The following is a 21497-nucleotide window of genomic DNA, read 5'->3' as shown; positions in this document are numbered from 1 at the left end:
GTTTACTCAATTTCCAGTAATCCAGTGGGATCCTCCCTCCCTCCCCTCCTCCCCTGAGTCCTCCCCCCTGCCGCCTGTCTGCCATGCTCGCTGCCCGTCTCACATACCTCCAGGCTGCCCACACTGAACGCTGCTGATTGGACGATGAGGGAGAGAGCTGTACCTGCCAGGTGGAGGTCAGTGCTGCTTCCTTATTGGTGGGCGGGAGTTAAATGGGAGTGTTGGGAACGCCTCGTTCTCCCTTGTGTACTCAAAAGCACTGGTGGCAGCAGCTGAGGGCAGAAAAAGAGAAGGGAGAGAAAAGTAGCTGACATCTGAAACCCACGTCAGGGAGTGAAACAGCTGTGACAGTCACGCAGGTAGGCGGTTTTAAAATTATCTTCTTTTTGACTTGATGAAGAGGAAACCAGTCAAGTTAAGCTTTGTTCATTCAGACCGTGTGTTTCTCTGAAAGCTTGAAATCAAACATCCAGGAATGCGTTTCACCCACTCGTCGTCTATTAACGTCAGGGTTAATCGTTGCTGATACCGTGGTTCTTTTGTTGCCTTTGGCGCATGACTTTAATACTTTGCATGAGTGTTTTACATGCTGCTTTGTTTGTAATCTAAAACCTTGTGACAGAGTCACTGTCCTCCTTCATTTTTGTATTTGACCTGGTAGGAGATCCTTTGGGAAGCTGGGTGTGAGTTTGAGATGACTCGAGTACATGGGAACTTTGCTGAAGCTGAAAGGATCAGTCATGATCAATTAGTTGATTGACAGTGAGATAGAAACAGTTGGAAATCGATTGTTTTATGTAAAGCTAAACGAATAGCTGTTTCCTCCCTAGTGAGGATTTGCTACTTATCTGTGTAAATGTAATATATTTGGTCAGACAAAACAAGACAGTTTAAGACTTTAAATTAGCCTCTGGGCATTTCAACTATTCTCTTTTTTGATTTAAAAACAAACAAAAAAAAACCCTGACAGATTTAATTAATTGAAAATAAACTTTGGAATCATCATAAGATACTTGATTGATTGTAATTAAGATCCTATGCAGTTTTGAATCAGCTTGATAACAAAAACCTTGTGAATAGCGGTTCACTATGTTGTTGAGCTGCATGCTTGTGTTGCTCCAGTGTTCGTTGATCCCCGTGGTTTTGCAGGTTGTGCTTTCTTGAACTAGTGAACTTGATGTGTCAACTCATCAAGGTGTATGTTGTACTTCTTTTGCCGTATAATTCTCCATCCAGTTTTTAAATATGCTTGGATACGTAGCCTGCCAAAGCTTCACAAAGTATCCTTTTTCGTTCAGGTTCATCTGGTTCTTTTGTCAGTCAAAACAATTTCCCTATTTGTTTGTTATTTTAGTAGCCACACAGTCAAACCACTTAATTTGCAGAGTTGTCTGGTTCCAGTTCTGACTGAAAGTAATATCACTAATGCAATACATGTTAAAATGTATTTATATTTGGGGTGCATGTTTTGCCGTTTCCTGTCCCTATTTCAGTGGCAATCACTTTTTTGTTGCCAATTTCTCAAAATGGCAAGCAACTCTTAGGAGCCCTAAATTGAAACATAAAGAAAACGGTGTTGTAGGAATTACCAAGCCACAATAGTCCACCTGCTGGGTGACGTGGAGGCCCTGCCATTGCCCACTCTCTCTCTCATTGACCTCATTGTTTACTTCATCCGGAGCGTGTATAACTCACGAATGACAGTTATTTATTACAAGATGACTGTGCTGCCGCCTGTGTCTGCTTGCCCTCAGCCTTGAGGCTGAAGTTGCAGAAGCACGTAGAGGCGTGCATGTAAGTGTGTATGTGTGCGAGTATACAAGAGGGTGTTTGTGCGATGGCGGCAGTATCGGTTGTCTTGTCTGCTGGTAGTCGCCCTCAAGGCCCAGATAAAGCACAGTCACACAGGGAACAGATGGTCAATGGCTGTGTGACTCGCTCTATTGACTGACTCAAACACTGGGGCCGGTTCATGCTGCAGGGACGGTGACAAACAGTCAAATGTGGATTCTGGCAAAGATATATTGATCTCTGGGAGAGATTTTGTAATGATGTAAAAGCCAAACGGGCACGTCTGAGCTGATCTAAAGCATGTGTGTATCCACGCAAGGGGCAAGTATGACACTATCTAGCAGAGAAGGAAAGTGTCATCTAAATGTACAGGAAGGGTGTTCCTTTCACCTTTTTTAACTCAGTTTTAAAACTCTGGAGACAGAACTGCGATCAAGAGTTTACCAGCAGTACTAAATAATGTGATTATTTGCCTTGTTTTTGTCTGGCTCAGTATGCTCCTTCTATTTGTGTCCTCTCAGTGTTCCTGGAAAGCTGACGAGACAAATTGATTGCTCAGCAAAGATGGCCTTCGCCCCTCCATTCAGCCGCACACAGTGGGCATCCCAGTCTCTGAGAGTCACCGCCAAGGAGATGTCCATCGTCTCTACCCGGGGGAAAAACACCGCTATTGCGGAACGCTTCTCCAAGTACGTCTAACCTTGGCTCCCTCTTCCCCTTTGGCTTCGACCGCGAGTATAATTAATAATTCACCAGAAGCCACTCAGCAGATCAGTCTTTTTTTTTTTTTTTTTTTATCTCTCACTTCAGAAATGAGGTCATGGTTCTTTCTCGCGACACTTTCTCTCCACGCAGCTGTTTGCAGTTTCCTTTTCTGTAAAATAATCACGCCATCAGCTTTAACTGGTTACTCCAGTTGTGTCATTTTTGGGTCCTGTTAAACATATTAAGTTGCTCATTTGTGAATTGAGAAGGTGGTTGGTTGCACCATAGGATGTTTCCTCATTGCAATCACTCTGTCTGACCACTAGGAGATAGTACTGCTCTGTTTAAGGTCAAACATAAACATTTACAATATTTTCTGTCCCATTAACTGTGTAAGAAATGGTCCAATATAGTTTTATTTCTTTCTTTACACTTAAAAAATCCAAACATATTCTTAAAATACAGCTATATTTGACAATATATTAAACTGGTAATATCCTGGGGTCACACAATGAAAGAAATCTTGCAGGTCTCTTGAAACTTCTCAAACTAAACAATTTGAGAAGACCGTGTAAGACCACAGAGTCTAGATGTGCGTCTTTACATTAGAAGCAGAGGTGAAACAAAATATTAAATCTACTTGTCACTTCCTGTGCCACCTCACAGGAAGTGACAAATGACTTCCTGTGAGGTGGGTCGAATATTTTCCATTTTGTAGCTCATGAAATCATCTAATGTTTTTTGAGAGAAGCAGAGATATTTCATATTAGTTTCCTGGGTGTTCATGATGACAGAATCACCATAAATGTTCTCTCATTCACTCACAACCTCCTCCTCCTCAGATACCAGCTGGCAGCAGAGGAGGGAAATTCAGAGAAGAAGAAAGCGGTAGGTAACTTATTAAATGTAAACTGTCAGGATTCACTCCTTTACAGTAGTGGAAGAAGTGTTCAGATACTTCACTCAAAATAACTACAAAAAATGTGTGCATTCAAAATTCAACTTGGGTAAATTAGTACAGTATATCAGCAAAAATGTGCTTACGATATACAAAGTAAAACTACTCATCCTGCAGAAGGCTGCAAGATTACAGAGCTCCTAAAGAAAATTAATATATTTCACAAAGAAAGGTTACAAAAAAGACTCCTTTGTACTAAGAGCGCCACACACACCAACCATAGTGTTTTTAAACGGTAAATCGGACTGTAACAGTGCTTCCCCTGCTGGAATTAATTTGTTTTTGAGATGAGACAACATAATCCTTCATATTGGTGCATGGTGTGGACATGCAGGGTCTGTAATTTAATGATAGTGCATCATATTTTATGAATTTATAAGGAGTTTTGTATGTAAAGTCAAAGTAGTTTTCAGATAATTGCAGAGGAGTAAAAAGTACAATATGTGTCCCTCTGAACTGTAGGAAAGTACAAGTATACAGTAGCTGAAAAGGGAAGCACTCAAAGAACAATATTTGAGTAAATCTAATTGGTTAATTTCCAACACTGCTCCCCCTCCGCAATTTAAGACTAGAAAATACTTTTATTTTGAGACGTTAATCTTGAACTGAGACATCTCCACATACACCAGCGACAAAAGTAGGTGAGCGTCATCCACTGTCATACAGCGGTGGTGACAAGACGCCATCGTCCCACCTGATCTGTGTGGGAAGGCGTGTCACTGTGGGTATGGAGCGCAGCAGGAAGGGCCTGCAGGGTCAGACTGCTTCACTACAATCTCTCTGCAACATCTGATGGTGCAGCTCTTTGCAAACCTGTTTTCCTTTTGGTTCTGATATTCATGTTTCCCTCAGGATGAATCCTAAGGTCTATTTTGATCCCTTTACTTTCCTCTAGTGCCAGGTCAAAAATCTCAATTTGTCCAATTCGTAGGTGCCTCAGCTGTACTTTACCTTAAGTGCTAGCAAATATTTACATGCTAATTTTATTCTTAGTCTTGTTGTGTTGCTGGTTACTTCCCAGTTATTTTTTAATGCAGCACATTGTTCAAAAATCAACATAACAGAATCGCAAACTTTCTGCATAGTTTTCTTTCTTTCTTTGTCACTCCTGACGTTTTCTTTAGCATTTTCCACATTCCTCTCCATAGAAAAAGTAGAGATGGGGAAAGGTCGTCAGAAGTGTTCCTGTCGAAGCCAATCCTTAAAATAAACATCGGATAGAAACTCAAAGGCTTATCAGATTGTTATTTATCGAGGTTTTCGTCTCTGCAGTTCTTTTGTGGAAGTTTTTTTCCAGCACGCTTGCTCCTTTTTTACCTTTTTTCTCATTTCCTGGACTTATTTTCCCTCAGTGACTGTCTCTGTTTCTGATTTTCTCTCCCTCCCCGCCCCTCACTCACTCCACTCCCTCTCTGTTTCCTTCCTTCCCTCTGTTGTAGGAGGGGGGTGGGCTAGTTACTTCATGCTGCTCTGATCACTTCTCAAGGCGTTCACATCTGGGACAGCTTGTAGCCGGCCAGCAGACACACTCAACACACACATACTTTATTAACACACAACGACAACTGGACAGCCGGGTCTTCAGCGTCTCTCTCAGGTTTTTAACTCGCTACTTTACTTTGGTGGGATTTCCAAGTTTTTTTGTTCTGTATCCTGCTGATTCAGGTTTAGAGACTTGCATGCTGAGCAGCTCTTTGTCTTTCGTCTTCCTTCTGTCTGCTAACATGTAGTTTAACGTGTGTGGACGGCGTTATAGTTGGTGTTTTTGGCTTCATTCAGCAGACTGAGGACCAGGTGGCGTCACTCCAACATTGATGGAATTCATCGAACAAACTAAAGTGTGTGTGTGTGTGTGTGTGTGTGAGTGAGAGAGAAATAGTGAGTCATGCTATTGAAAGGGTTGGTGTGTTGCTGGTAGTTTATCTTCTGCCTTCCCACTACTTAGTTTAAAGACTTGTGCATCCAAAGTCATTGTTAAATGCTCCTGTACGGCACATCAGACTAATCGATTAAGCAAACTATTTTACTGAATGTAAAAGTTAACTGAATATATCTTGGGTTTTTAATTGTTGTTTGAAGACCTCACGTTTTTGGGGGGGTTGGCAGAAAACCTTTTGGAATTTTCAAACATTTCAAGGCTCCAGCTTCTTGAATTTGAAAGTGTTATGCTTTTATTTTTACTTATGTGATAGTTAGTAAGTCATCTGAAAGAGGTCACAACATGGTGATTGAGGCTATGGCCCACTGATGAAAGCTCTTACATTTTCAATATTACAAACTGGGTGTTTGTGGGGACATTTCTGGCAGAAAAAAACCGCAAGCAGCAAAGCTTGGGGAAATGAGATTAAATATATATATTTTTTTTTTTAAACGCATGAAAATAAGTTGGTTCCTGTCGTACACGTCCTGCCGCCAGACACTCTCTCCTACTTAAAATAGTCCTCAACAAACGCAATATTTCCTCCCCATTTTACTTAAAATTGTAGTGACCAGCTGTTTTGAAAAATTAAACTGTAAATATAACTTTATTTGTGAGACATTTAGATCTGCAGTAGGAACCAATGTGTTTGGAGCTGATAGCGCAGACTGGAGGGGTCAAAGTATTGAGCGACAAACGCCTTGTTTGTGTTGGACTTTTGTGAGATTCTATCTATCTATCTATCTCTCATTTAAAGATACAGAATATCAGCCTCATATTTTTGGATCTCTTAGTGTTAATCACAAAGTGTGAAGTTCTTTCATTTTGTTTTTTTCTCTGCAGGTTGCAGAACCTCTTCCCTCCACGTTACGCAGCGGGAATCTGAGTGTTTTAAAGAAACGCTGGGAACAACAGCAGCCACTGTTGTCCAGCCACAGACCCCAACCACAAACCTTCATCCCTGCTGACCCTCAGAGCCACATCAGCCAACCAACAGGCCCCAAACCCACATCACAGATTGACAACCAGCCAGACTCCTCTAAAACCACCACACTCTCTCAAGACCAGGATACTGAGCGGGAGACACTGCTTCACACTGAGACCAGCACCAGCCAGCTGTATTCTGCTCACCACGAGGATCTGACCAACATGGAGAAGCCCAGCAGAGATTCAGAGGGGCAGGAGGGAGCGACAGCAGCTGAAGTATCTGATGCTGAGAAGCCCAGTGTCCCCCTCAACAGCCTCAAGATGATGTTTGAGAAGGGAGAGAACCTGACTGACAAGGTGAGTCTTTTATTTTCACTATTGGTGACCAGCAGATTGTCCTTTTACCGTCATGTAAACGGGATCGATCATCGAGTTTGGCATCTGTTCAACTTGACTGTTCACAGTATGGAGTCAAACGTTGGGGAGGTCTGAGTCTGACATTTTTCTATAGCTTCATCTGAAATAGAAACGCATCTTGATTGGTTTCAGTTTAAGTAATAAAAAATAAATTTGTTCTCAAAGAAGTCAGATCCCTCCTGTATTGTCATGCTCCGAGTCACATGTTGCAGCTTCACTTCACCATCCCTTATCTCACAAAACACACACAAAAGCGCACACACCCACCCTCAGCTGACTTTCACATCCTCTCGGGGCAAGCATCAGTGACTGGCGCTTCAAGCACCCCGGGGGAGATAATTGTTATTTGTGGAGCATAAAAATCATTTAACGTCCAGTCATGCATTCGCTTGAGGCGTGTAAAATGTAAAGTGCTCATACTCGAGGTGTGACACATGAACAACGACTATGCTGTGTTTCCTCAACACAAAGCGCCCATTTACAACAGGAAGAAAGCATTACAAGCCATTATGAGGCGTTAAGAAGCATACTGGTGTTTCTGTATTCAGTGAGTTTAAAATCAACCACCTACTTGTGTTTTGTCCTCTATACAGTACATGGTTTGCACTGTACAGTACAAGGTTGCGCTATAATAAATGGCACCAGTCATTTAAGTTGCTCTGGTCAAGAATTTTATATCAATAATGGATCACATGACTTGATCACTTGTAGCGACAAACCAACAAAAATGTATCTCTCAAATATTCAGTCCCCTCCAGCTCCACGGCGCATTTAGCGTCATTTTTGCTCATCGTTCAACCTCAACTTTATTGCTTTGGTTTACTTTCGCTGCTCTCATAGTTTGTTTCTTAGCCCAAAAAGCTGTGATTAACCCACTTCCTGCTACCTGCACAGCCTGGCTGGACGCTGTGAGATATGAGCAGCTTCATTAGAGAAGTTGCGTGAGCCGACAGCACATCCTAAACTCGGCGCCAACTCCCCCGGCCAAGCAGCCACTCCAAAGAATTTCTGCTCGTCCATTCCTGTAAATGTTTTTAGGGCAGAGTCATCCAGGGGAAAAAACAAGCTCAAACATTAACATCACCATTGACGAATGGATCTTTTTTTTAAAGGATGGAGATGATGTTTTTTTTTTTTCTGTCCACAAATCCTACAAAAAGACCAAAACCAACCATGTGTTTGTCCTTTAGGATGTTCTTTATGACTCTGACTTGGCCTGGTCAATACGTTTTTTAAAAATAAGAAAACAGTCAAAATTGTGGATAATTGAATCTTAATTGTCAAACGTTGTCAGATATTATAAGAACAAATCATATTTGAAATGCTGCTGAAATCAATGTGACCTCTGCAGTCACCCAGTTAGGAATGAGCCTCACAAACCCGATGTACTACGAGTGGTAATGTTTGAAACGCCAGCGGACTGGTCTAAGAAAAGTCATGGTTTCACAATGCTTATCACATTAGTATCTTAGCGTACAAGTTTGATTCATTTAGCTAGCGGGTATTATGCTCACTGTCAGTGGCTCTCAGCCCAAAGCCAAAGAGTAGTATGAAGCTGTGGCTAGTTAACTTCTCTTGGCACAAGGACTGGAAACTGGCTCGCCTGTTTCTGTTAAAAGCTAAACTAAAGCCCCTAATTAACAAATTGTATCTAGTTTTGTTTAATCCTAACTAAAACCAAAGTGTAAACCTGACAAGTTGTGGGAGGTATGTACTAGTCAGCCAGGCTAGCCGTGTCCTGTCTTCATGCTTAGCTAACTGGCTGCTAGCATCATATTACTGTCCAGCTTTGAGAAAGAGCCACCTTTTCATCTATTCTAAGTTTATTTATTATTATTATTACAAAATGTCAAAAATATTCCTCAACCTGGAGTAAATGGTGCATTTATTGGGACTATTTTCAGCTGCGGCTTAATCCACATTAGGTGCTCCAGGGAGGAATTACAACAAGAAGACTGTATATGGGATTGAAAATTACAGAATAAACCTAAAATGGTGTGCGGTTTTGTGGGATCTGTAACTAGCAAAGTGGTTCTTGCCAAAAATCAGAAAAAAAAAAAAAAAAAACCCTGCTTTCATCGCAAGACTGACCACCTACAGTACGTGGGCTTTCAAAAAAAAAGATTGAGGAGCCTTTTACTGCATGTTGCATAGTTGTTTTACCAAAAGAGGGATTGTTTAGGGAAATCATAGAGCGGTAATTCAAGATCTAGTTCTTGTACAATAGCGTCCACTGTATAGCTGAGGCTGGGCCTTCGGCTTCTCTTTGTTGAGCGCCTCTTCTCAGGGCAGATGATGTAATGGTGCCGGCTGGCCAGCTCATGACTGCAGACAGCTGATCTGCCCTCTGAGCCTCTTCAGATAGTCTTCCCCCTCCGGCCATCAAAGCTCTCCTCTTCCCCTCCCCACCTCATCAATCATCCTTGTTGTCCACTTCTCTGCTCCTCAGCCCTCTGTCCATAGCCCTGTTTTCTCTCTTAACCCTCCCTCCTCTTTCTAAACCTCGACCTCCACTATCTCCCGCTACCCCTACAGCAATGCTGTAGGGGTAGCGGGAGATAGTGGAGTATTTGGTGGATCGACATTTTCCACAGAGATTTGACTGGATAACTCTGTACTGCTGGTGGCGCTAGAGGATTAAAGGTTTTAAATTATCCTGTGAATTTTTTTTTTTTTATAGAATAAAGATGAATCCGAATGATAACTCTAACTTTCCTTCTTGCCTCACAACGTTTGTTGGATTACCAAGAATTAATTTGGAACATGCATTCATGTTCCCGGGAAGATGAGTTGTAATAACTTTGGTGATTATTATTTGTTTCTTCATTTTGCGCCATTTTGTTTGTTGCAAAGCTAATGCCACGCCCTTTGGCCTCCACTGTAATTTGAGTTCAGTGGTAATTAGCAAATGTTAGCATACTGAACTAAAATGGTTAACATGCGACACATCAAACCGTCAAAACATTAGCATGTTGGCATTGTGAGAATGCTATCATGTTGATGAGTTGCTAGCATTGTTGGATGTAGATTATTTAACCCCACATCCAGCCCGTATCTACCAAACCCCTCCCCACTCACTCCCCTCTTTAGGCCGGAGAAGCATGCAGTCATGAGGCGCTCTGAAATTAATTGACCCTCACCCTGCTTGCTAAGCAAACCAGCCCCTCCCTCCCACACACACACGGCTCAGCCCCACCTATCCTCCCCCTCCCTCCTTTCCTCCCTCTGTTACCCTGCACCAGCTGCTACCCCACCTTCTGTCCCAAATGACTACACCCCAAACACAGCCGCTTTATTCTGAGGCTGGGGGACCGAGACAGTAAAAACAAAAAACACCCCTCTGAACCATCTGCACCACCCTGGCACACTTTGCCTCCCCTCCCCATCAGTATCCCCACCTTCATCCGGCCACACCCCTCCCTTTGAGAAGCCCCCTCTGGTGCATCTGCTCCCTGTCGCCTTTCCTATTCTCACCCCAGTCTATGTTCCCTCCTCCCATCTCATTTCTCTTGTCTTAAGCCAGTTCGGTGCTGCTCTGCTCAGTTTGTGCTTCCTCGCTGCTGGATTCAGTCATACTATCCCTCCGAACTGGCTTCACCTCCCGGCTCTCTGCTGACATTTATCCCTTCTGGCCTTTCCCCCGGTTGCCTTCACGAGAGGTAGCTATGGTGTTTCCATTCAAATCCTTCAATATGGGGTTTCTTGCTTTCTTTGTTTGGCATCTGAACAGGCACCCGGCTTCATTACCCTGAGACACACTGTCTACGTTTACTTTTTTTGCCTGTTTTTGTGGACTTCTCTGTTAGATTAGGATGTTTTATTTTTGCAGCTGAACGAGGCCTTTTACTCAGAGCGGCTGCAGAAGTGCTCGTAATGAAAATGGCCTCTTTGGGGGCTAACTTTATCACTGGCTCCTTTTTGAAACGTGTCCGTTCACTTTAAATAATATTAGTGTGTTGCTTGGGTATATTCCCTTGTTTAAAAGCTAACTCATGATGTGATTACCTTCCTCTTCTGTCTTTTTTGTTTTGCATGCTGTAAGAACATCTTATTGTTTTGGGTGAAATGTGTGTTTGTGAGGTGGGTTTAGGGACAGGGTGGGGTTATTACGGCAAGTCAGTCTGTAAGAGAGCTTTAATAGTATCAGGATTAGCAGCAGATTCTTTGTCTAGCCCACTGATCCAGCCTCCTGAGACACAGCCTGGTCTCGCATGGCCCGGCTGCTTGTTTACATCCCCCCCCAAACGCACGCACGCACGCCCACACACATGCAAACCAGTCAGACACCCCCTTTCCTGCAGAGCTTCACCTCCGGTCTCTGGAAGATAATCCACCCTTGGGGATAGATCCATTATTTTGATGACGACCGTTTCTTTTGTTGTAATTTTGCTCTGTTCTCCAGGGCCAGACGCACTCTGAATCATAACTGAACACAAATGAAGACTCAGCGTGTGTCCCCATACATATGAATTATTTAGGACTTTGTGCTTGTATGTTTAACTCACTCCTGACTGAGATGCTCAGATTTGGCAAAGACACACCTTCGGATGAAATCGCCTGTCATAGCATCACGTTCATATTACTCGCCTGATAAAAGTTAAATGCCAGGCTCTTAAGATTAAAATATCAAAGCTTAAAGCTGCTATTTAACAAATTAATGTATATAGGAATGCATCAAATGACTACATGTTGGTCATAGACTAATCCACAGAGCATAAGCATATGACTCAGCAGTTACCCTTTGTGTTTTTCAGTCAATTGTTTTAATATATTTTGTCACAGTTTTTGGTACTGCTTTGGTTAACTTCCATGACTCTAAAAATGCCCTGTACACTACGGGTTTAGCACCAAATTTTTTTTTTTTTTTTTTTTTTAACTAGATTGATTTGAGTTTTCGCACCGCAAAGTCAGTCCATCACATTGTGTGGTAGATGTATTCGTAGCGCACACTATAGTGTACAAAAACATTGAGCCTTCGTGGTACAAACCAAGATGTTAATTTTATTATTCCTTTCAAACTTGACAAAGCAAATACCAGATCCAAACCTTCACAATAAAAACCTTAGACATTACGGTTTACCAGAAGGAACTCTTATTCACTGAGTATTTCACAAACAGGAAACTGTCGCACAAGTATTTCACACTTTTGTGGTGTTTATCCATCAGCCTCCAGTGTGTTTGCAAACGTGTGAATCATTAGAATGTTAATCTTGTGTTTACAGCTTGTCATGGTTAGAAATTGCAGGTTTAAGTTATTGGTTCAGTACAACATTTAGTTTGTCTCATGGTTTTGCTTTCAACAAAGCATACATGCCTCTATACACAATATTGTGCAGATGTTAAAGGATAAGGTTGGGCTCCTCTTTTTGAGGGTGCAGTTTAAAACATTGAGCAACAATAATTCCCAGTTATTTTCAGATAAGCATTGACTTGTCTGAAACATACTTGTTTTTCAGTATTCCCCTCAACCTCTGCTTTGTTTGTTCTTGTGAAATCTTTTCCAACTTGTACTTGCTGCAGCCTGCAGACACTCTGAGCCCGTCAGGACGCAGTGGGCAGCTCTAGTGTTTCAGGCCAGAAAACAAACTGGCAGGGATCAGTAGTGGAAATAAGGAAATGCTTTTTACTTTATGTATTTACATTTTTTGTCACTTTTATACGTCGTCTCTACTACATTTCACAGGCAAATATTGTACTTTTTTTACTTTTAATAGATTTAGTTACTTTTTTTTTCTCTCTATTAATCATCTCAGGACCCCTCTGATTTTATTTTACTCCCCATTGGAGGGGCCCGACTACAAACTTCAATGGATAAGGATTTTTTTTTTTTTTTTTTTTTTAAACCAACTTGACTGACTGAATTGATTCATCAGTATTGATAATCTAATAAGTGTAAAATATGTTTACGTATAATTTGCAGAGCAAATACTTTTAAGTACATTTTAATTATAATACTATTTCTTTATTGTTAATGGTACCAATACAGAACATTCTCCTACATCACTGTGAATGAAGACATCGTTTTAGCGTCCGGGGGGAATTGCAGGAATGAGAACTTTACGAACTTTTAGATTACGTCAACTACTTGATACGAAGTTAAAAGAGCAGGTAGCGTCCTTAACCATGTTATTAAATCTATTATTAAAAGTTATTTCAAGTACTGATTGTGAACCTGTAGATGGGTGGAGTTCCACAAACGCTCAGCCCTGCAACAGGCATGTTTTTAAAAGGAGGGAATGCTGTCCTTTTTTATTTTGGGGAAGGGGGGGGGGGTGGTATTGTTCAAGCTAGTCTTTATAAGAGCAACTTCATCCAGGACTGAAAGACAGTGACGTGGATTCTCAAGCCCAATCTTTTAATGAGCACTATTAGACTTAATCACTGGGCTATTATAAAAAGAAGCGGAAGACGTTGCTGCACAGCAGTGGTTTAACATGCAGGAGCTAATTTCACGAGGACGAGGTCAAATCTACAAGAAATAATATATAAACCACGAGTAAAACAAGGTCCAGAGTAACGCCACATACTCTGGGTACTTCTTCCACCACTGGCACTGAGTCTGTAGTAAGAATGGAGAAGAACACCAGTATAGACTTGTTGGTGGTGAATCTGATGAACGGGTGTTTGGGCCTTTTGATGTTCCTCACAGACTGAAGGCTAATTGTGAAGAGGCGTAATCTGACCTATTGTGTAAGATGTACTGCCCTTATGTTGGCAACAGCTTTAAGACATGTACTCTTTAATTTAATTATTCTTTACTTTGGAGACTGACCAGATATGCACCCATGAGCCAAATCAAGTTTAAGAAGATGATCCTGGTACAATTATCATACATTTTCTTTTCAGATTTATTAATGGAAGATCTGAAATGTTCTTGTAAAACCACGAATGATAAGTTATCAGTTTAATATGTTTTTTTGGCCGGTGGTTGTTGACAGACTGTCTGAGGCTCCGTCTCTCTCTGAGCTCATAAGGGGATTAAAGTGGTTTGCACACACACACACACACACACACACACACACTACCGCTGTGTCTATCTTGTCCTTGTGTTTCTCTTTGATCTTGGACAGTGTTGCTTCCAGCCTGTTTGTTCTGCTGGCTGAAACATGTGAGCATCAACAGGCTGTGTGTTTGCAGAGGTCATGCAGGACACTGAAGTTGTTGTTTTTTTTTGTCCTTTTGACTTTTTAAATGCTGTGTGTCTGACTGTATGAGTTTTTGTGTTTTCTGCAGGTGCCCAAAGAGCAAACGAGTAGAGGAAACGGTGGTAATACTGCCAATATGGACCAGTTACTAGGAGGTACCTTTTTCTTTTGGTTCGCTAGTTTGGGGCTTTTTATGTATTTTATTAGAATGATGACAAGGAAAGAAATTGGAGAGAAAAAGATGGAGCACAATATGCAACAAATGTCTCTGGCTGAACTCAAACAAGGTACATTAATTAATGTCCAAAGCGAGTAAATACTTTCTGTAGCGGTGATCTCATAACTCTAATCTTACATTTTCCTTATTTACTGTACTATTTTTATTTCTCTATTAATACAGGATACTCTAAGTATCTTTACGTAATCACATTATTCTGGTGTACGCTGTGTTACTCGCACCACTGTTACTTTACCTTGTAATTTTGTCTTAAATTTCTCTTGTAGATTTTGTATTTAAACTCCTAAGTGATATGTATCTTATCCTTAATATTCTGTTTATTTATTTTTTACCTGAGCATAATTATACTTATTTCTGTCCTTATGCTGCGATTACAACCAAATTTCCCCTCTGGGGCTCAATTGGGTCTTAGTTTATTAAATCCCACAGTTCAGTTTATAGAAAAGTGCTGTTTCTTGTATGTATGTATGATCCTCTATTTCTATATTAACAATGGACATGACTATGTATAATACACAGTGGAGCATTTAGCAGCTTAACAGCCAATATTATTCTCAGGAGTTGGTAAACAAAAGCTCAGAGTTTATATTGGACTTTCATTCATCATATTAATTAATGATAATGTTGCTCAGTGTCTGGACATTTAAATAGGCAACTGTTTGCTGGGTAAACTTTATAAGGTGATAATATATAAAATGTCATGATATTTAACAGTAGTTTAATCCTTGAAACTCTGCCTTAGAAACTGCGGATTTGTATTTTTGCATATTGTGATGTAATTTCTTTGAGCATCTTTAAATGCTAAATTTTCCTCATATGTACAACTTAAGCTAATGGGTCATATAGGTAGTAATAACCATAATTATCATAAATTCTAAAAATAATTAAAAAAATGTAGTAAAATATTTCCAAAATAAGAACATACAACTTTTTGACTCAATTTCTAAATGTAAAAACATGAACCAAATATTTCTTAATATTCCATAACTTTTTTTTTAAAAGTTTGCTCATAAAAATGAGAGTAGCTCATAATCCAAAATGTACAAAAGCGTTTTGATAGTTTTATCTGAAATAGAAACATTTCCCCAGTACCTATTGGTATTTCTGTGCTTGTACAATCCACACGCAACTTATAGTTATGATGTCATCACCAACAAATGCAATGGTCGCTAACCGTCTGTCTGCTGTGCTGACCAGGTACAACAGTTATTTTTAGGCTTTTTGGCTGAAAGCAGCTGCCTGTAAAGTTAAGTGGCTGGAAAATCCAAATGATGAGCAGAAAGAAGCAGATTCCACTGATTACATATCGATAATAGCTGCTTCAAAAACAAAACGCAGATATGTATGTTCTGTCAAAAGCAAAAACAACCAGTGCCCTAAAGTGCTCCCGTTCGCAAAGCCTTCATCTGCACCTCCAGCATTGTTGGACTTGTTGGTCACAAAAACAATGTCCTAGAACGCGTCGTGTTGTCCTGCTTTCCTCAGGATGGATTACATCCTTCCCAGAAGTGACCGCTGTAGAACCACGGATCAGCAGACTGCTTCAGAGAGCACAGGAAGTCAGGCAGAGGCCTCCCCCGCTTCCATACACATACTGCACACGACTCGTGACCTCATGTTCCCGTCCACGGCCTGCATGACTAACCAGCAGAGTCTGCACTCAGGCTGAACTGGGATGGGTGGAAAAAATGTGAATCCTGATCTGAAAAATAATTTGTCTTGTGATGCAGAATATTTCCAACAATTAATGGATTGTAAAAAAATGACGTCAAACTTAATTTTTAGCTTGCAAAACCACAAATGCAGCACAAGGTTTTTCTAGTTTGAAAGAACAAAAGTGCTTCAATCAAGGTCAATAATGCTCTATAACCTCAATTTAATTTCTAAACGTGTACAAGCTGTGTATTGATCTGTGTTAAGTTTTATTATTGTTTGCATCAGTTTTACATTCTCCGTATTGTGTGTTATCAGATGGAAGTCTCGCAGAATCGACTCCCCTGCGGGACAGGATGGCCCTCTATCAAGCTGCCATTTCCAAACAGGAAGTCACTCCCACCTCAGTCCCTGTGAGTACTTGTGTCAATCATCCTCCAAAACAATGCATTTCATTCCAGTAGTTCTAAAGTTTTTCTCCAGACATGTTTTCACCCACTAACAATGGTGGGAAGTATTCTAACTTGAGCACAATTTGAGAAACCAGCAAGAGAGAAACAATCTTCAAACAGAAGAACTCTTCAAGGAAAGTCGCATCGCACAACTAGCTAAAAAAAAAAACTACATCTCGCAAGAAAGTTGGAAACACAGACAACCCGCCCATTCAGGCCTCCCACTAAAGCCATGTTTCCAAAATTATTACTATGAATTTAAACGACTCTTGTGACGAGCAGGTCATCCAACTATTTCCTGCGACAGCCACAGATGCCGTGGTTTTATTTTTGTTTTGTCGGAGCATTTAACCAATTAATTGCTTTCGGGATGTGACTTCATTGTCTATATTTTGAATATATTTTTATAGAGTAAAAAAAAATATATACATACAAGGGCAACAGCGTAATGGGTTATATTTTGTTACTAAACGTCCCCTCTTGTTTCTGTCAGAGTGACCAGCTGGACAGTTTCTGTGGAAAGCAGAAAGAAAATGTTCCTCCGTGCACTCTGGACCTGGTGAGGAGGCTGACTTATTCTTGTGATTTTCAAATGAATATAAATTACTTCATATTTCAGACATGGTTCAAAGAGAAATGATGCAGCAAAACACCCACCCGATGTTTGAAACATTGTGTGCTCTCCTCTTCATATCTTTTCTTTTTCCAGAGTCCAGAGTTTGAACCAAACAGCAGGAAGGGTTTCACCCCAGAGAGCAACGGTAATTTACTTTCCATGTCTTCATATTATGACTCCAGGTGATAGGAATTTACTCCCCTAATGAAAACTTGGCAACTGGCCGGCATGTTTGGTTGTAGCGCTTAAAGTAGATTGTTACAAAGTTATTCAGAGATTAATTATGTATTTACTACATACCATTTTGTGTACTATAGTGCTTTATCCACTGCTTTATTTGGGATTCCTGAGCATCCAACTTAACGGTCTGTGTAAAAGTCAAGAACTGTGCTTGTATTTAACATGTAAACAGCTCCATCTAGTGTACAGGAAAAGCGTCTCTACCTTTTTCCTCATTCGGGTCATGTTGTGATCCCAACAGGCTCCACTCCTGGCACTCCTGTACCCTCCAATCAGAGAGACTCCTCCCAGCCCAAGACTCCCAAAGTGAGCATTGGAAACAACCAACGACCTAAGACGCACATTAGTGTTTTGTTGCTGTGAATTGATTAATGTTCTTTCTGTGTGTGCATAGAGCTTCTGTCTGCCGGTGAGAGAGAGCTGCGTGGCGTGTCTGAAGACGGTCTATCCTCTGGAGAGGCTGGTGGCCAATCAGCACGTCTACCACAGCTCCTGCTTCCGCTGCTCACACTGCAACACCAAGCTGAGGTGAGGACGACGCACACGTAACGATGGTTTCTAGAGGAGACGGAGGGACTAGACTTACTACTATACTGCCCTTTATCGACATGCAGCCCAGCACAACAGTTAATCCAAAGTAGAAGTAAAACACTTCTCTCGAATTGAATACAATCTTCATAAGTTGCTGCTAAAAAGCGCTCCGTCTGATCGGGGCCTATAAACCAAATTCGGCTGCTGTAGCAGCACAAAAACTGCAATGGGTACGGATAGATGGAGGAAGTAAAATAAAGAAATAATAAGTTTGTTCAAACTGAAAGAAGAATATAATAAAAAGAAGAAACTATCCTAGTGCATTTGGAGACCTAATTTACATGGTAAAGGGACAGTGGTGTTTAAAATTAATAAATGCAACCAAAACAATAACATTTTGTGACCCCAAGCATTTACAGCAGCAGTTGTATTGTCTCTGATTAATTTTGTATTAATAAACCAGCACGATCCCATTACAGTGTCTTAACTGCATGGATTGTTCTCCCTTACAATATTTGTTACAGAAATGCTGCTTTATTTTCCTAAATTCTTGTCAAACATTTCTGTAAAGGACAGACATGAGTCTGTATGTTTCTACTTCCAGTTACCTCATCTCCAAGTCAATGGGTTTTTGGTTGGATGCCTAAAGTAAAGTCTCTGCCTAACGAAGTTAATTTTATTTTAACATTCTGTTCTACGATATAAATGTCAGTAAATATCCCTCTTTTAAGCAAAAGAGATTTTTAAGCTAAGTTGCCAACAATGAGACTACTAAAGCTGTGCTAATCACACCTCATTGTTAATGTTTACAACATCACTATCACTACCCACTAATATAATTTTTTTTAGGGGGGGGGGGGGGGGAATTATCAGCAAACTGTTCATTTAACAGTTAGTTCAACTAACTGTTAAATGAACAGTTTGTTAAATTAGTAACTTGTTTGTATTTTTTTTTATTGGTTCCTTTTTTATTATTTAGTTTGGCGAACTACGCCTCCCTGCACAACAACGTCTACTGCAAGCCGCACTTCAACCAGCTCTTCAAGGCCAAAGGCAACTATGACGAGGGCTTCGGCCACCGGCCCCACAAAGAGCTGTGGGAGGGCAAAGGGGAGAGCGGCGAGACCTCCCCACAGTCCAACACGCAGACCAAGCCAAAGATCCAGAGCCCGGCCTCAGACCTGGACAGCCCCAGTGTGGAGGACTCCCCGCTGGCTAAAGTCAACGTGCTGATGGCCACCATGGAGGCTCTGGGTCAGGGATCAGCAGAGAAGTCTGACAGACCCAGTGAGACACGCAGGCTGAAGATCTCCTGGCCGCCACGAACCGAGCTGCAGGACCCGGCCGGTGGCGCTGCAACAACCGTAGAGGACGGGACCCCCGGTAAGGCCATCCGCGCAAAGTGGCCCCCAGAGGAGGAATCCCTCTCCTCACCCCCAGAGCAGTCCAGAGAGGCGCCCTGCCTGCGCCGGACCTCCTCCTTGAAGGAGCGCAGCATTCCCTTCACACTGGCGGGACAAACTTCTGCTCCTGAGGCCAGGATACCAAGTCCGCCTCCTCCTGTGGACGACGGGGAGCTCAGTCCTGAACCCTCCAACATGGAGCTGCAGCACGGCAGCCAGTCCACAGACAGCCAGACGCCCACTGAGGACCGCTGCGTGGACATCCACACCAGCTCTGGAGAGGAGGAGGAGGAGGAGGAAGAGGAGGAGGGGGAGATGAACACCGATAACATGCCGGAACATCATCTCATCAAAGAGGAAGACGACACCCCGGAAGAACAACCGGAGGAGGAGGATAGGATGGAGGAGGAAGAAGATGAAGCTGTGTTGGAGGAAGAGATGCCGCCTCTGAAACGGGAGGAGGCATCAACGGGCATCTCATCTCCTGAAGGTGAGGCGGAGGCCAGCCGGTCGTCTCAGGATGTGGGGTTCTGGGACAGCGAGGAGGTGGAGCAGCAGCAGCAGCAGCAGCAGCAGCAGCAGCAGCAGGAGGAGGTGCTGACGGTGGAAGATATGATCAAACGAAACCGATACTACGAGGATGAGGATGAGGAGGAAGATGAGGAAGAGGATGTATAGACTGATTTAACAATGACAACCATGGACATTTGGAGGCCCATCCTTGCTCTTTTTAATTGTTTTATTATTCTCTTCTTGATAGAGTTGCTGTCTAGTGGGAACTCTACTGAATTCTGTATTTGTGCCTCTTTTTTAAAATAGTTTTTACAATTTACACCCCCATGTAATGAACATCTTTAGCACAAATGTTATAACATAATTATTTGTAATTTTCATTATATTAATATATCAATTGAAACCATAAGATTATCCTATTATTCCAATATGTGGGATTATTACAGGCAATGTGAATTCTTAATGGAGTCACTTTTAAAAGGAAAGATTAAAGACTTGTTAAGACATGCCATTCGGTTTTAGAAAGGTACGCCCAGCACTATGATCTGTTCATTTGTTCTCAAAATAATGGGGTTGGTTAGTTTCTAGGGGAAACTAGTGTATCTGTAATCTTTCTTTTCAGCTGCCATTCTGTATGTACATGTTACATTTTAAACCTCTTTTTTTGTTTTCCAATTTCAAGAGTTATAATTGATCAGAAGAATGTTGTACTGTTTTTTTTGTTTTTTTAAAACAAGGGGACCAAATATCCTAGATTACTGTTTAAATAAATTGTTATAAAACAAATGGTTTTGTCCGAGTTGCTTATCCTGTGTCAACTGGGAAATACTTCTGTGCACAAACCTTCCGGTGCCATAACTGTTTTAGGTCACATTATTACATGCTAAAACTGTACATGCCTGCACAGGGATGCTAACCTTCATGATCCCTTCATGTGTCCTTATGAAAGGTGAGACTCCAGATTCAAACATTAATAATCTTATACCTTAGTCAACCAGCAGAAGAACAAAAACTTAACTTTATACAGCCATACCCACAAATGATGACTTGGTGTTGCAGTTTTTGGATAAATTCCCAAAAAAGTTGTCTTCAACCCTGCTGATGGGACTCCAGTGTCACTGGGTCATGTCCGAGTCCATTCAAGCTCATTTATTTGCCCGGATGAGCATTTTACTCTGCCTTCCTCAGTGAAAACTGTTCGTCGCCGCCTTGTGGATGACCTGTGGTGCTGCACCCATCCTAAAGACCTGCGCATTCAAAACGTCACACGGCGCTAGAGGAAAGGTCAGGAGTTTGTGATTGTCTGAACCAAGTTACATGGAAATCCATCAAATGGTTATTGAGACATTTCAGGGATCCAGGAACGACTTTTGGGGTTTCCAGATTGAGAGAGAAATTCCTCTGGCAGGTTTTAATCCTTTTATAGGTCACTTGTCTTAAGTTCATTAGACCCCTTTTTTGGGACGCGTAAAATCAATCCACTTCAGTAATGTATTATCTATCACAGATCTAACTTTAACAAACATTAATGGATTATCAACATTACCAACTACAGAGAATACAACTATAGTCAGGGATTTTTCACAATCTGTCAACAAAAAAAGTTAGTGAATTATAAGCGATCTGTAAAACTATATATATATATATATATATATATATATATATATATATATATATATATATATATATATATATATATATATATATATATATATATATATATATATATAGATATATATATATATATATCTATATATATATATCTATATATATCTATATATATATATATATATATATATATATATATATATATATATATATATATATCTATATATATATATATATATATATATATATAAAAAAACATTAATAAAGCACAACTTTTATACTGGGTTACTTATCAGAAAGTGGTATCAATGTGAGGCAGCTACTTACAAACAAAACAATCCAGTACTTTGTTACATTACTGAAACCTTTATTGATCTTACAT

The 21497-nt window shown here is 41.0% G+C and overlaps 1 protein-coding gene across 1 annotated transcript; it reads left to right on the top strand.

The window, feature by feature from the left end:
- The first annotated feature begins 281 nt into the window (after window positions 1-281).
- Window positions 282-20287, top strand: lima1a (LIM domain and actin binding 1a). Its single transcript, XM_079226244.1, has 11 exons — window positions 282-359; window positions 2313-2480; window positions 3339-3384; window positions 6216-6656; window positions 13950-14016; window positions 16071-16165; window positions 16698-16763; window positions 16914-16965; window positions 17302-17366; window positions 17455-17588; window positions 18571-20287. The coding sequence occupies exons 2-11, from the start codon at window positions 2356-2358 to the stop codon at window positions 19670-19672; spliced, it is 2193 nt and encodes a 730-aa protein (XP_079082370.1). The 5' UTR covers window positions 282-359; window positions 2313-2355; the 3' UTR covers window positions 19673-20287.
- The last annotated feature ends 1210 nt before the right edge of the window (window positions 20288-21497 follow it).

The sequence above is a fragment of the Taurulus bubalis genome (assembly GCF_910589615.1).
Source record: "Taurulus bubalis genome assembly, chromosome: 11".
Classification (NCBI taxonomy): domain Eukaryota; kingdom Metazoa; phylum Chordata; class Actinopteri; order Perciformes; family Cottidae; genus Taurulus; species Taurulus bubalis.
Note: the sequence above shows the minus strand (reverse complement) of the source record. Positions and strands in the feature narration are given on the sequence as shown.

Bases quoted from the DNA above. Each gene is read 5' to 3' on its own strand.
- lima1a (XM_079226244.1), top strand. From the start codon at position 2,356: ATGGCCTTCGCCCCTCCATTCAGCCGCACACAGTGGGCATCCCAGTCT. The intron at 3,385-6,215 runs GTAGGTAACTTA...TTTTCTCTGCAG, and splicing joins ATTCAGAGAAGAAGAAAGCG to GTTGCAGAACCTCTTCCCTC. The intron at 16,966-17,301 runs GTAATTTACTTT...TGATCCCAACAG, and splicing joins TTTCACCCCAGAGAGCAACG to GCTCCACTCCTGGCACTCCT.